Raw genomic sequence first — 12,995 nt, 5'->3', positions numbered from 1 at the left:
GTTGCATAAACGACTGTGCACGTGTTTTCGCGTCAGCAACATCTGCTCTGTGATGCGCTCCTAAGCTGATTGGCTCCTCCAGCAACACAGCTGTGTGCAACCAGCAGCATCGAACAAATGCCCATTGGAAACATTGTTTGCCCCCACATCACAACAAAACGCACAGGCAAATAGTTTCCACGTCGGCTAAATCAGATTAGGGATTCGTTCGCGGTCCATCATAGCAGACATTCCGGTACACAGACAAAGCTCAAGATGCCACCCTTTCGCGATGATCAGATACTGGTAAGCCGCGCCTTGTCGATACCTATCACTCACCACGCTGACAACGTTCCAGATCATTGCGCCCGGGTCGCAAACCACTTTAGCACAACTTGGTCTCCCAGAGTCCTTCACACCAGCGCGGCAACGATTTCCATCTCGCATGTTCCCGGCTCAAGAGGCTGGCCATTACGAACCCGTCCGATACCGTAAAAAAGAGAAGAAAGCACAGCCCGCTGTTCAGAATGAGTCGTCAGCGGCGCCAACAAACGGTGAATTGAAGAAAGAGGGAGAGGAGGAGGAGGAGTGGGAAGAGGATTCTACCAACGAGGAGGGTGCAATTTGGCCTATACAAAAAGGAAGCATTGTCGATTGGCCATGTTTTTATGCGCTGATAGAACACGTCTATCAATCAACGCAGCCTTTGTGGCATACACCTATACTCATCATCTCCGACCCGGTCTGGACACACAAAGAATGCGAAAAAGTGGCGCAGTTCATTTTCGAGAAGTTCAAGACGCCCGCACTGGCTATGATGGATGCCGCAGTCGCTGCCTCTTATGCATACGGCGTGCCTACAGCGACTGTGGTAGATGTGGGATTTGACAAGGCGAACGTTTCATGCATCGCGGAATATGTACTGCAGGACGTGGGTCGCGCACTTGCTGTACCGGATTGCGGTGGAGAAACCATGACACAAAGACTGGTCGAACTCTTGAAGGACAATGAAACATTCACCTACAGCGTGTGCGAACAGTTGAAGAAGAGCCCCATCTGCGAAGTCTTGCCATCCGACGCTGAATTGCCGACAGCAGAGGCGCCCAGCACAGAAGCTGTCAACCCTGCAGCTGCGGCCTCAACCGGAATCGACCCGGCTGGACCGAGGAAGCAGTCGCTTGTTGGTGACATCCCTCGCGGTCCAGGACCTGGCACTGAGGTGGGAGAGGAGAAGAAACTTGGGGAAGAGGACGGAGTCCTGGACATCGCCAGCATTGTCACCAGCAACAACCTGACTAGTATATTGGCGCAAAAAGAGCGTGACAAGGCAGAGAAGGCTGCGGCGAAGCAGAAAAGGGCGGACGACAAGTTGGCTGCGGCGAATAAGCCTGCAAGACTTGTTAACGCGAAGCGCATGCGTAACACATTCATATACGAAGAAGTCAAGCCGAATGAAAGTGCGACAAATGCGGTCGCCTCAGAACCTCCCGCACCAGCTCCGCAAGCCACATCAGTCGAGGGACAACAGTCCGGCGTTGCTGAGCCGCAGTCCGCGACCACAGAACAGCTGCCTGCAAATCCTATCTCAGCACCCCAAGAAAGCGCACCAGCAGAGCCTTCGCCAGTATCGACCACCTCCCGCCGTGAGATCGAAGTGGGTCTCGAACGATTCCAGGCAGCATCAGACGGGCTATTGGAGCGCCTGGCCGATGCAATCTACCGCACCATCCAATCCTGCAACGATACCTCGCGACGGGGCGATCTCTGGGACAGTTTGATCGTGTTGGGCAACGGCAGCAAGGTCCGCGGTTTCAAGGAAGCGCTCCACCACACCTTGCAATCGAAGTACATCATCTCACCATCCTCTGCAACTATATTCACCTCGGAGATTCCATCCAATCTGTCGACTCCCGCAGCCACAGGCGCCAACACTCCTCAACTCGGACCTCAATATGCACTCGGCGCACCTGGCGGACCTGGATCGAGTGTAAATCCTCTCCTGCACGCCGCTCTGACAGCACGCAGTCAGGACCCCTCACAGATGTACCCACCTTCCACTCCTGGAAGCGCACCACCTACTCCATTCCAACAAGGCGGACAGCAACCAATACCGCCGTATCCGCCAGCAGCCGCCCACCACAATCTACATTCCTCTGCGCACCATCAACAAACACCCACTACGATCCGCTACGCGAAGATCCCCGAGTATTTTCCGGAATGGAAGGATGTCGGGTACGATGAAGCGGCATTCTTGGGCGCACAGGTCGCTGGGAAGTTGTTGTTCATTGTTGATGGGGGCGCGAGCAAAGGCTATCTGACACGTACGGATTACAATGAGCAGGGACCTGGGGGGATTCATGATGTGAGGCTTTGAAAGGGCGAACTCTTCTGTAGACCATGTGTCACGGACGAATAGCATGTGGGTCATCAGCAAAGTCAACCATCGGATCAGTATTTGAAATGTGCTCGTGGGGACGTAAGGATGTACTGTTGAAATTATTTAGACCACGACCTGGGTTGTTTCCGTCAACTATAGAGCACTTACGACACTACACCGCTGATATGAAGTTCCAAATGGACAGAAGCAGTGGGGAATTCTTCGAGTCGACAATTCCGTCCATCTCCGTACCCTTCAAAGCAACCGATCCATTGACGAGAGAGACCTTCTGTCCATGCTGGGAAAGATCGCGATCAGCGACATGAAGCACGCTTGCTGAAAGCGAGAGCAGGAAGAGGTTGTAGTCGGCGGTTTGGTAAAAGTTGACTTCGTGTGGCGACATACAGACATTGCTTGAGCATCAAATCCACTTGAGAACACGATCAGCTATCATGTCACATATTTTCATACTCAATTACGTATGTAAGATACAACAGCAACAACAGCAATTAAACGAAACTCCTTCCTTCAATACACAGTATTCAAAGACCAAACGACCCAGCGAATGATCAGAGATAGCAACCAGACTTGTCATAAAGGCCATAGTCATCCAGACCATCAAGTGAATGGGGCTATTCGACAGACGCAGGGAACTTTTTACAAGATCTTTGCCTCGCGACGCGCACGCGCGTAGCCTCGAGGACCGCCGTAGCCGGGAGGGCTGTACGGAGCATAGCCGGGCGGGCTGTAGTAGCCTGCGGGGAGAGCATCGGTGGTAGTAGCGGCTTTGTCTGTGGATGTGGTGGTGGGCTTGCCGTAGGTTGGTGGAGGAGCAGGGGCGTCAGTGGTCTTCACGGCCTCCGGAGAAGCAGTGGTGGGTTGGCCGTAGGCTGGGGGAGGCGCCGGGGCGTCAGTGGTCTTCACGGCCTCGGGAGAAGTGGTGGGCTGTCCGTAGGCTGGAGGTGGGGCAGGAGCATCGGTTGTCTTTGCGGCCTCGGGGGAAGTAGTGGGCTGGCCGTAGGCTGGGGGAGGCGCCGGGACGTCCGTGGTCTTCACGGCCTCGGGAGAAGTGGTGGGCTGTCCGTAGGCTGGAGGTGGGGCAGGAGCATCGGTTGTCTTTGCGGCCTCGGTGGTTACGGCAGCAGCGGTGTCCTTTCCTCCATAGCCGGTCGGAGCGGCCTGAGTGGTAGGGTAGGCTGTCTCTTCGCTGCTGGTAGTCGTAGGTTTGTAGGCTGGAGGAGCACCATAAGTCTTGGGAAGCTCAGTCACGATCGGAGGCAAGCTGGTCTCGACAGAAGTGGTGGCAGCAGTGGTCGGCTTGGTGGCGCCACTGGTAATGGCTGTATCAGCGCCAGTGACGTGAGCATCGGTAGTGGCGGCAGTGGTAGCATCAGTAGTGGCAACCGTCGTGGCATCAGTAGTGGCAGCCGTAGTAGCGACTGTAGTCGTGGCCTTGGTGTGACCGTAACCGTACGCGGTAGGAACATTGTCGCCGGAGACAGTAGTCTTCTTGATGCTGGATGTGGTGGTATCCACGTATGGCTTCGGCCTCAAGGTCGTGGCGTCAGCACCGGTAGTCGGCTGATAAGTAAAGTGAGGAATGACCGTGTTGTCGGTTGAAGTAGTAGCAGTAGTGGTGGTCGGCTGATAAGTAAAGTGGGGAATGACCGTGTTGTCGATCGAAGTAGCATTCGCGGTTGCCGCGGTAGTCTCGCGAGTGGGCTTGATCAGAGTATCGGTAGACAGGGTCGAGGCTACGGTAATGGTGACAGGGCAAATGGTGGTGGACAGAGGAATGGTCTTGGTAACCACGGTAACGCTGTTAGCAGGGCAGTTGGTCACGGTGGGAGCACATGAGGTGATCGTAACTTCCTGGGTTGTATAGATGGTTGAGGTGGTGAGAGTGGTTGTCTCTACGCTGACAACGGGGGCGGTTGTCTGAGTAGGCGAGACTTCATTCGATGTCGTGGCGACGCTAGTAGTTTTCGGCAACTTGGAATGGCTGACCGATGGCTTCGGGTGTCCGTAGTTACCAGGAGCGGTATACGTGATGGTGTAAGCTGGGAGAGTCTCGTATGTGGTAGCAGCGCCAGTGACGGTCGTAGGCTTCGGCGCAGTCACGGTGACTTCCAAAGTTGTGGTGGCCTTGCTTGTCACGTCTGTGTTGGCACCGGTAGCGTCGTAGTCCGTTACAATGGTCGTAGTGTAGACCGGCGGGAGTGTAGTACCCGTCTGTCCCGGCACAGTGACAGTCACAAGCTGTTGAGTCTCAGTGCTGTGTGTAGTGGTGTAGACGGAAGCTTCAGTTACGGTCACGGTTGCCTGGTATGTCGAGGTGAGTGTCGAGGTAGTCAACTGGCCAGTCAACGTGCTGGTCAAAGTCGAACCGGCAGTAGTGATGGTAGTTTCAACAGGGCAGACGGTGGTGTAAATTGTGGTTCCCAGAGTCACGGTGGTCTTGGTGGCAGTCGTAGGAATTGCAACCTCGGTCACAGTCAGAGTCGAAGAGAATGTTGAGGTAAGTGTGGATGTGGTCAACGATTTTAAAGTCGACGTAACGGTAGCCCCGGCGGTGGTGATAGTGGTCTCAACAGGACAGACGGTAGTGTAGATTGTGGTTCCTTTGGTGATCGTGGTCTTGATGGAAGTTGTAGCAGTCGTGGGAATCGCAGTCTGCGCCCCGGTAACAACCTCAGGCGAGCTGGTCGTGGCCGGAAGCGTGACGGTGACCTGGTGAGTGCGGGTCGAAGTCTGCGTGTATGTTGTGGTCAATGGCTGGACAGCAGTGACAGTGATGTACTGGATCGAAGTAACGGCCGTTGTGGCGCCCGCGGGATTGCAGGCACAAGTCATGGGATCAGCACCGTAAGTTGCTGATGCCGTAGCAGCCAAAGCGGCCGTGGTCAAGAATCGTCTCAAATGCATGGTGAACGTCGAGTCGTTGGAAGAGTTGGAAAAGAGATCAGAATTAACTTTTTGCCTCTCGTTTTCTAGACAGCCAGTGCCTTAAAATTGAGGAGTAGTGATAGTGGTGGGGTTTGGATCGTTGGTAACGAAGGTGATGCTCACGGAGCAAGATGTAACGACGAGGAACGAGATAAAAGGAAAAAAGAAGGAAGCCCTTTTAACAAACAAACACAAACACGATGATGTCGACGGAAAGAATGATTGTGAGATCAAACAAAGGGAGACGGCATGGGAGGGATATGATATACTTTTCCACCTGGTATGCGAGGCATCAGACTACGACCGTGCGTGTCGGCCATGTCTACAGGCACGAGCGCATAATGCTTGGAATGTGCCATGACAGGTTCATAGAGAGCGCTACCGCTTGTTCAACACTTGGTCTGTGTTATTTGTGAAGCGCTTGTCATTTAATTGTCGTCGTCATTGTGGATGCACGAGATCCACTCTGCACGAGCAAATAACGAGTGTCGTCGTGGGAGGAAGTCTCAGGGCAGAGTGTCGTTGGATCCAAGAGAAGCGCCGAGCGTTTGCTTACATCACCCAACGCTCAAAATAAGAATACGCATTGTCCAATAGACCGCGATGCGTGCAATGCTTGTGTTCGTTGTTCACGGTTGCAATTGTTTCACGATGTTCAATCTTCCGGGCGGTAAAGAATGACGAGACGCTTTGAAAGGACAATACAGTGATAACAACAGAGAGGGAGGTTCGGCGCTTAGGGATTGGTGGATCACGCTAGTCGAATTCATCTTAGTGGCGCTCAGATTTTGACCAATCGCTTCGCGTCAGGGCGCTCACTTTCAAGACTTCTCATACAATCCCGATTTAGCCGCCCAATGTCACTCCCATCTCCGTCTCTCGCCTCTACAATCATTATTGTCGTCGTCGGGAATCCCTTCCTTACTCTCCACCCATGTTTTCCAGGTGAACAGAAACGCGTCCACGCCAACGATTTGACACGTTCTGCTCGTGCTCAGCGCAAGTCCTACCGTCGGCTCGTATCAACTTCTGCACTCCACTCTGCCAAAGGCCGTGGATCCACGTCCAAGCGACCCGCAGGACCATGGCTGTTCTGAAGTCATCCTCGTCGATCCTTTGCAATCAATTGGTCGCGGCGTCTCAACTTGAGACCTCCTCAAGTCAGCTCGATGGAGTTCCACCTAGTTTGGAGGACGCGATACGCTTCCACTCTGCCCACCTGCTACAGGCTGCAGGCATTCTTCTTCGTCTGCCACAGGACCTCATTGCACAGGCCATTGTCCTTTTGTTCCGTTACTGGACTGGTCCTGATGGCGGGAGTATGCTAGACTCTGATGCCAAGGTGCGTTTCTTCCCATACTACGTAGCCTTCGGATGTAGACATGGACATGCTTTCGCTCTCATTCTCCACCTCAGACGCGCGTGCTATGGACCTCCCTCGTGTCATTCAAAGCGTTGACTCATAGTGCGTACCACCACGCAATGTCGTGCGATGTAGGATGTCGCTGCCGCCGCCCTCTTCCTCACGGCCAAACCCACCGGCCACGCTGTCAGTCCACGACAAGTCCTGATTGTGTTCGAATTTTTGACACGCCTACCAGCGGCTCAACGGACCGCTGCAGCATCATCATCACACGCAACAAAGCTTGATGACGAAAGTCGCCTGCCAACCGACATATCATGGTCTCTTCCCGAACCTGACTTTCTTGCCGCACGCGCTCGCCTGTACCACCACGAATCTCGAATACTCCAAACCCTGGCCTTTTCCACACACGTAGCGCTGCCTCATGGTCTGTGCATAAATTACCTGCAAACACTCGATGTCTTTGCCCCGTCGTCTGCCCTTGGCGCGTCGTCTGGTGCGTCCCTCGCCCGTCAAGCTCTCGCCAATCTCAATACCGCCCTACTGAGTCCCCAAATGCTCTACCTCACTCATCAACCCAATGCCTTAGCCACTGCAGCTATATATCTTGCCGCGAGACAAGTGAGTGTGAACTTGCCCGAGGTAGAATGGTGGGAGGTGTTTGATGTTGAGCGCGAGGAGTTGGGGTTCCTTGTGGTGGCGATGCAGTCTACTGTTAAGTACGCCGAGGAGGAGATAAAGAAGCTCGCGCAAGGCGCTGAGAGCGAGTGGTCGTTACTGTTGACTGCCAAGGGCGTCCGCACGTGTATGCAGAAAGCAAACGAATGAGCTGACCGACCATGGCAAATTGACACTCAGAGAATTGCATCGTCCTCTTGTTCTGAACGGCTCAGAAGTCGCGATCTGGCTGGGAGAGGCTTTCAAGTCTGAGCCCGAATGCAATGGAGCGGGAACTGCGATGGCATGCTGAGTGGCAATCACATGTCCATCTTGATGGCTGATGAATCATAAAGCGATTTGCCCTCTGGGAACTCCTCAGGTAAGTGTATCTTCCAGGGCGTGGTGAAGATATTGTCCTGAGCCTGGAGAGAGCGTGAATGCCATGATGACAGAAGTCACTGGCAGGTTGGTGACGGCGTGGTGAACGTTTCAAGATTGATTGGGAACCTTGGAAGAAACACGTCTTGCACGATGCCGGAGGTACCGTTGGAGGTACAATTTAGGACATCTTGAGGTTGAGAAACAATGTCAGAACGGATTCACGCGGTCAGGTGTCATTATCAGTGAAGTGTATGAAGACCGGCATTTCCATCATCATGCAGTCGCGCTGACGGCCACTGCCGCATCTCTATCATTCGGATTTGTCACTTCCTTCCCCTGCTGTTGCTTTTCCATCAGCTTCAACATCATCTCACTCTTCTTCTGAATCTCCTTCCACTGACTCATCGGCCGATGCAACACTTGAAATCTCTGCTTGGACCGTCGAACCGCATCTTGACACCTCGCAAAGGCACGTGAGTAGTACTTCTCAGCAGCCTTAATCTCCCAGAAGCTGTTCACTCCTTGATGTGAGAGACCAGCTTCACTACTATACTCTCGTGCAGTGACGATCTCTTCCCACAACTCCACGGCATCGACAAGAGCATGGTTACCACCCTCACCGCCGAAGATGGGCATCGCGTGCCATGCGTCGCCGACGAAAACAACACCAGAGCTCTTCGCCGCTGAAGTCATCTCCTCTTTGTGAGACACCGTCACGCATCGAGACGTCCAGTAAACGATCTTGTAGTCTCCTGAAAGAATTCTCTCAGGCGAGAGAACCTCCGACCAAGGATGAGCTAGCGAACGGGTGGAAAGCTCAGCTGCAAGAGCATCGAGTGGAAGAGTTGGAGATTTCGAGGAGAAGCCACGAGTCGAGCATGGAATGTACAGCGGATCGATATGGGTTTGATCTTCGTCTGGGCCGGCGATTCGTGCGTTTCGTGAGTATGACCAGTCGAGGTGGACGTGAGTTGATGTCACATCCGCCATCGTGATCGGAGTGTTGAAGTCATCTCCAATGCCCGCGAGAATGTTTCCGTTGCCCATCAACGGCCGCAGAAGCGTGTCGAATTCAGCATGGGTGAGTGTGAACTCGCCATGGTAGACCACCACAGGTATAGTCTCCGGGATGACCTGTGGAATGATTTGTGCGCGTACTGTTGATAAAGATATCTGTTAGCAGATGCTGCAGCACGAAATGAATCATCCTGAAACCCACCAGCAGAGTGCACGCCATCAGCACCCACCAAAAAGCACCCTCTATGCACGCTCCCATTTTCAAACTTCGCAACGACATCTCCAGGCTCACCACTAACTTCCACTAATCGATGACTATATCTCACATCGACCTCCTCCTCACCCTGATCCGCCATCCAACTTCTAAGCGCCTCCCGATTCGCTCTAACAATCCCCTTCATCGTCTTCGGATCCGGGCGAATCAGAACTTCTCCGGTGGCATTATTCCGTATGACCTGATCAAGTTCACCACTTCCACCACGGCGACGATCCGGCGCGACACCTCGGAGTAGCCGACTCAAAGGGATATCTCCGAGAGCCGCCAGGATCTCGTCATAGCCCCAGTCTCGTAGTGAGATGCTGAATCCTTGACTTCGCGTTGCGGAGGAGGCTTCGAAGACGATCGTGGGAATGCCGCTGTTTGTGAGAAGTCGAGCAAGAAGTAGACCAGAGAGACCGGCGCCAATGATCAGGATCGGCGCATCGTCTTTCACTGATGATGGATCTTGGCCGATCCAAGGAGACATGTTGTCTGGTAAGTACTGCGAGCCGTCTCGTTTGAAGAAAGCACGTCGAGCAAATGCACAGGTAAATCTGCGTGAATCAGCCTGGTGCTAGAGTTCCTTGTTCGAAAGACATCTCTTGTCGTCTGAGATGTTTCGTCATTGTATATCTTGAGTAGTTTGGCGTTCCACCTCGCTGGACACAACAGCCGAACGGAATTTGACCCAATCTATCGCCGACCGTCAAATCCCGAGACGACAAGAAACGAAGTAAGACCGTCTCAGCTCGATTTGCATGGATATCGCTGTGATTTCTGTAGCTTTGTCGATTTTGGATTTGCTGTTTGTCTATTTGTTTGTCTGTTCGTCATGTGAGCTAGGAGTAAAAGGCTGAATCTTCCTGAAAGCGCGCCAAAGATGATTTCAAGCCGACGCACGAGGATTGCTAGGCACATACACCAAAAATAGAAGCTAAAGCGTCTTTCTCACAGACTATTTTCATGTCACGTCTCCCCATTACATCATGTCCTCGAAGCCATGGACGACCCCAATCTCAATCAATTCAGGCTTGCACCTCGAGATCCCTCACAGCGTCAAAGTCATACAACCATCCATTGTCCGGCTTCGGGGGTGCCGCCGGTGCAGCGTTAGGCGAACCAGCTTGCTTGCTCATCTTACCAAAGGACTTGCTGACCTCAGCGACTCTCGCCAATCTGGTCATGCGGCGCGATTCCCAATGTTTCAAACCCGTGTGCAGACCTTCCGACCCGGCATTCACGAGTTTCGCAAGGGTTGTTCCCAGCGAGAGCGCATCTTCGAGCGCCAAATTCCCGCCAAGCATTCCCACCGGCGGCAGAACATGTGCCGCGTCGCCGATGAGAACGACTCGGTCTGAAACCCAGCTTTCAAGCGGAGCGCCCGAAAGCATCGGCCAGAGGGACAGAGATACAGGATCAAGATCCTTCACGACATCGCTGACGAGCGAATCCCATGCTGCGGCTTTTTGATCAAGGACAGATTGGATGAAAGTTTTATCTTGGCGGAGAGCGGTCCAGTCGCCTGATTCTGGAGCTTCCATTGCGTGTGCCATTGCGATTGAGCAAGATTCTGTGCCAATCGGTGAAAACATGACGTGGCCGCGTGGGTCGGCGATGGAGAGTGGAAGGCTGGAATTTGCGGGCAGTACGAGAGTCGAGCGTGCGGCGGATGCGGCTAGGGCGACGCTGCCCATGTAGGAGGTCTTGTATGTCGGGGCGATGTGGGCACGAACGGCGGAGTTGAGGCCGTCGGCTCCGACCAGGAGGCCGTGGGTGGCGGTGGACTTATTGGTGAAAGAGATGGAGACATCCTTGCTCGTGGACGCTGTCACCACTGAGGCGAAGACATGCTCGTAGTGAATGGTAACTCCCGCAGTTGATGCCCTGGCTGTCAATGCGCGAACGACTTGGGCTTGAGAGATGCTGAGCGCTGAGTAGCCATGCTTGGACTCGGATCCAACTTCGCGCTTGCTGATGGGCTCTTTCGCGCCGTTGAGCACGTTGATATTCTCGTAGGCGACGCCGACTGCTTGAAGCTCGGGCAACACGCCGAGTGCTTCTGCACTCCGGAGACCGTTGGGAGTGAGAGTCCAAAGATTAGTGTATTCCGCTTTGTTGTCAGCCTGACCTTCGTAGACGGTCACGTTGAGGCCGATGGAGCGGAGGTAGATGGCGAGGGAGAGACCGGCGACGCCGGCTCCCACGATTCCCACGTCGGTGAGTGATGCAACCGCCATGGTGGTGAAAATTGATGTGTCGAAGAGTGAGCAATAGACTTGGGCTCCGTTATGCTCCTTGATAGACCATTCAGTTGTGGCGCCATCATGCATATGTCGCCTTTTGAACTGTTGGTCTTGAAAGCATGTTGTGATGACGTCGGCAGCTGACAAGCTTTCGGCCACAAACACCGAAGCTGGATCTTGGGCCAATGCAGATCCCGATTCACCACTTTGGTACGACTTATAATTACATAGACATTGTCCTTCAAGAGGCTGTGGAGTTGAGATACCGAGTGCTCTTCATGACAAGTGGCGGTGCATCAACATCCTCGGAAGTAAGCTTCAGCTACAAGGCGGAGCTTGAACGCGTGGGAGGATGTTTGAAACCACCTAGGTAGCCAGGAAGCATGTCAGCAGAGTGATGTACAGTGCAAGTGTCATGGATATACCGGTTGAGCAGCTTTAGATTGCTTCGGATCATAAGGTGATGTCCGAGAATCAGCCCTCGGAGTTTACGAACCGAATCATAGGTAAGATCGGTCACGCACCGGTCATTCAAGACGATCGCTACATTATGGTGCCATGAGACCGACCATGTTTCGTGGGCGTTTCGTGTCAAATCAACCCCTGTAGCAGTGGACCCAGCAAGTCATTGTGGGTGTCAAGACGGTGTCGCACTCTTCACAACACTGAAATCACATCGCGGAGAGCACCACCAACCACCAGTATGGCCACTACAACCCGGCAAGTACCCATGGAGATCCTCGCATTGGGAATGTCGCGAACCGGCACAGAAAGCATCAAAGTCGCCCTGGAACGACTAGGCTACGGGCCCGTCTATCATAGCTGCGCGCTGAATCCCAAGAAAGACCGACCACTCTGGGAAGCCTTGATCGCGAGGAAATTCCCCGCCGACAAGCCCACAGCGACATCATCGCCACTCACCGAGGATTCCACCATCACCCGCGAAGACTTCGACCAAATCCTCGGCCATGTGCGCGCCGTCACGGAAATGCCCTGCGCTGCCTTCTGGGCCGAACTCATGACCGCGTATCCCGATGCGAAGATCCTGCTGGTGGAGCGCGACATCGATCAATGGTATCGCAGCTTCGTACGGACGACGCTATGTCTCATCTTCGCGTGGCGCAAGGATGTATTTGCCGCAGCAGCACGGGTCGGACTCCTCCCAAGCTCACTGGCGGGCATGTACTCGGCGTTGTTCCAAGGCTATTTCCGCGCGCCGACGAAATTCGAAATGTTGACAAATCTCCGCGCAGTGTATGTCGAGCACAATGCGGCAATTCTGAAGCGCGCAGAGTCTGAGGGGAGAGATATTCTCAGGATGGATATTTCGGAAGGATGGGCGCCTCTCTGTCGGTTTTTGAAGAAAGATGTACCGGAAGGAGTGCCGTTCCCTGTGGAGAACACGGGCGATCAGACGTTAGCGCTTTGCAATCAAATGCGGGCCATGACGATGACGAAATTGATTGGCCGAATTGGGCGGATAGGCCTGATTTTGGGCAGCGTCTGTGTGAGCAGTTGGTACGGTTGGTTTCTCTGGAGGTCGTGATGGTATGATCTATTGTTATTGTTTATTTGCCCTTCATATCTGTATCTTGCTTCAAAACCCTCGTATACTTGATCCTTGGTCGCCCTTACAGAGCGAGTCTTCTGGAGACATGTCCATGAATACCCATAGCGTTGGCTGTCACACTGGGCAAAATTAACCCCAAGTGAATATGATAACCCTAAAGACAACCTCGGACAACATTTTCTCACCACGCTACGAACGCA

At 53.6% G+C, this 12,995-nt stretch overlaps 6 protein-coding genes across 6 annotated transcripts; 3 read left to right on the top strand and 3 right to left on the bottom strand.

Annotated features, from left to right (window-relative positions):
• The first annotated feature begins 149 nt into the window (after window positions 1-149).
• Window positions 150-2,441, top strand: K489DRAFT_271744 (actin-like ATPase domain-containing protein). The gene is made up of 2 exons (XM_033600127.1): window positions 150-285; window positions 338-2,441. Exons 1-2 carry the CDS (start codon window positions 256-258, stop codon window positions 2,351-2,353), a joined length of 2,046 nt encoding a protein of 681 aa, XP_033458356.1. The 5' UTR covers window positions 150-255; the 3' UTR covers window positions 2,354-2,441.
• Window positions 2,442-3,492: 1,051 nt separating this feature from the next.
• On the bottom strand, window positions 3,493-5,757 carry K489DRAFT_271751 (uncharacterized protein). Its single transcript, XM_033600128.1, has 3 exons — window positions 5,572-5,757; window positions 3,879-5,107; window positions 3,493-3,715 (listed from the first exon to the last, which is right to left on the bottom strand). The coding sequence occupies exons 1-3, from the start codon at window positions 5,659-5,661 to the stop codon at window positions 3,622-3,624; spliced, it is 1,413 nt and encodes a 470-aa protein (XP_033458355.1). The 5' UTR covers window positions 5,662-5,757; the 3' UTR covers window positions 3,493-3,621.
• A 438-nt stretch (window positions 5,758-6,195) lies between these two features.
• On the top strand, window positions 6,196-7,966 carry K489DRAFT_382368 (uncharacterized protein). Its single transcript, XM_033605354.1, has 2 exons — window positions 6,196-6,644; window positions 6,801-7,966. Exons 1-2 carry the CDS (start codon window positions 6,387-6,389, stop codon window positions 7,491-7,493), a joined length of 951 nt encoding a protein of 316 aa, XP_033458354.1. The 5' UTR covers window positions 6,196-6,386; the 3' UTR covers window positions 7,494-7,966.
• Window positions 7,967-7,979: 13 nt separating this feature from the next.
• K489DRAFT_360620 (FAD/NAD(P)-binding domain-containing protein) lies at window positions 7,980-9,814 on the bottom strand (the record flags this gene model as incomplete). The annotated part of the gene is made up of 2 exons (XM_033602620.1): window positions 8,926-9,814; window positions 7,980-8,863 (listed from the first exon to the last, which is right to left on the bottom strand). The coding sequence occupies exons 1-2, from the start codon at window positions 9,467-9,469 to the stop codon at window positions 7,980-7,982; spliced, it is 1,428 nt and encodes a 475-aa protein (XP_033458353.1). The 5' UTR covers window positions 9,470-9,814.
• A 193-nt stretch (window positions 9,815-10,007) lies between these two features.
• On the bottom strand, window positions 10,008-11,219 carry K489DRAFT_372231 (FAD/NAD(P)-binding domain-containing protein; the record flags this gene model as incomplete). The annotated part of the gene is made up of 1 exon (XM_033603320.1): window positions 10,008-11,219. One exon carries the CDS (start codon window positions 11,217-11,219, stop codon window positions 10,008-10,010), a length of 1,212 nt encoding a protein of 403 aa, XP_033458352.1.
• A 709-nt stretch (window positions 11,220-11,928) lies between these two features.
• Window positions 11,929-12,771, top strand: K489DRAFT_411686 (uncharacterized protein; the record flags this gene model as incomplete). The annotated part of the gene is made up of 1 exon (XM_033607834.1): window positions 11,929-12,771. One exon carries the CDS (start codon window positions 11,929-11,931, stop codon window positions 12,769-12,771), a length of 843 nt encoding a protein of 280 aa, XP_033458351.1.
• Between the last annotated feature and the right edge of the window lie 224 nt (window positions 12,772-12,995).

The sequence above is a fragment of the Dissoconium aciculare genome, assembly GCF_010015565.1.
Source record: "Dissoconium aciculare CBS 342.82 unplaced genomic scaffold K489scaffold_9, whole genome shotgun sequence".
Lineage (NCBI taxonomy): Eukaryota > Fungi > Ascomycota > Dothideomycetes > Mycosphaerellales > Dissoconiaceae > Dissoconium > Dissoconium aciculare.
The sequence above is the reverse complement of the archived record's forward strand: the minus strand, read 5'-3'. Positions and strand labels throughout refer to the sequence as shown.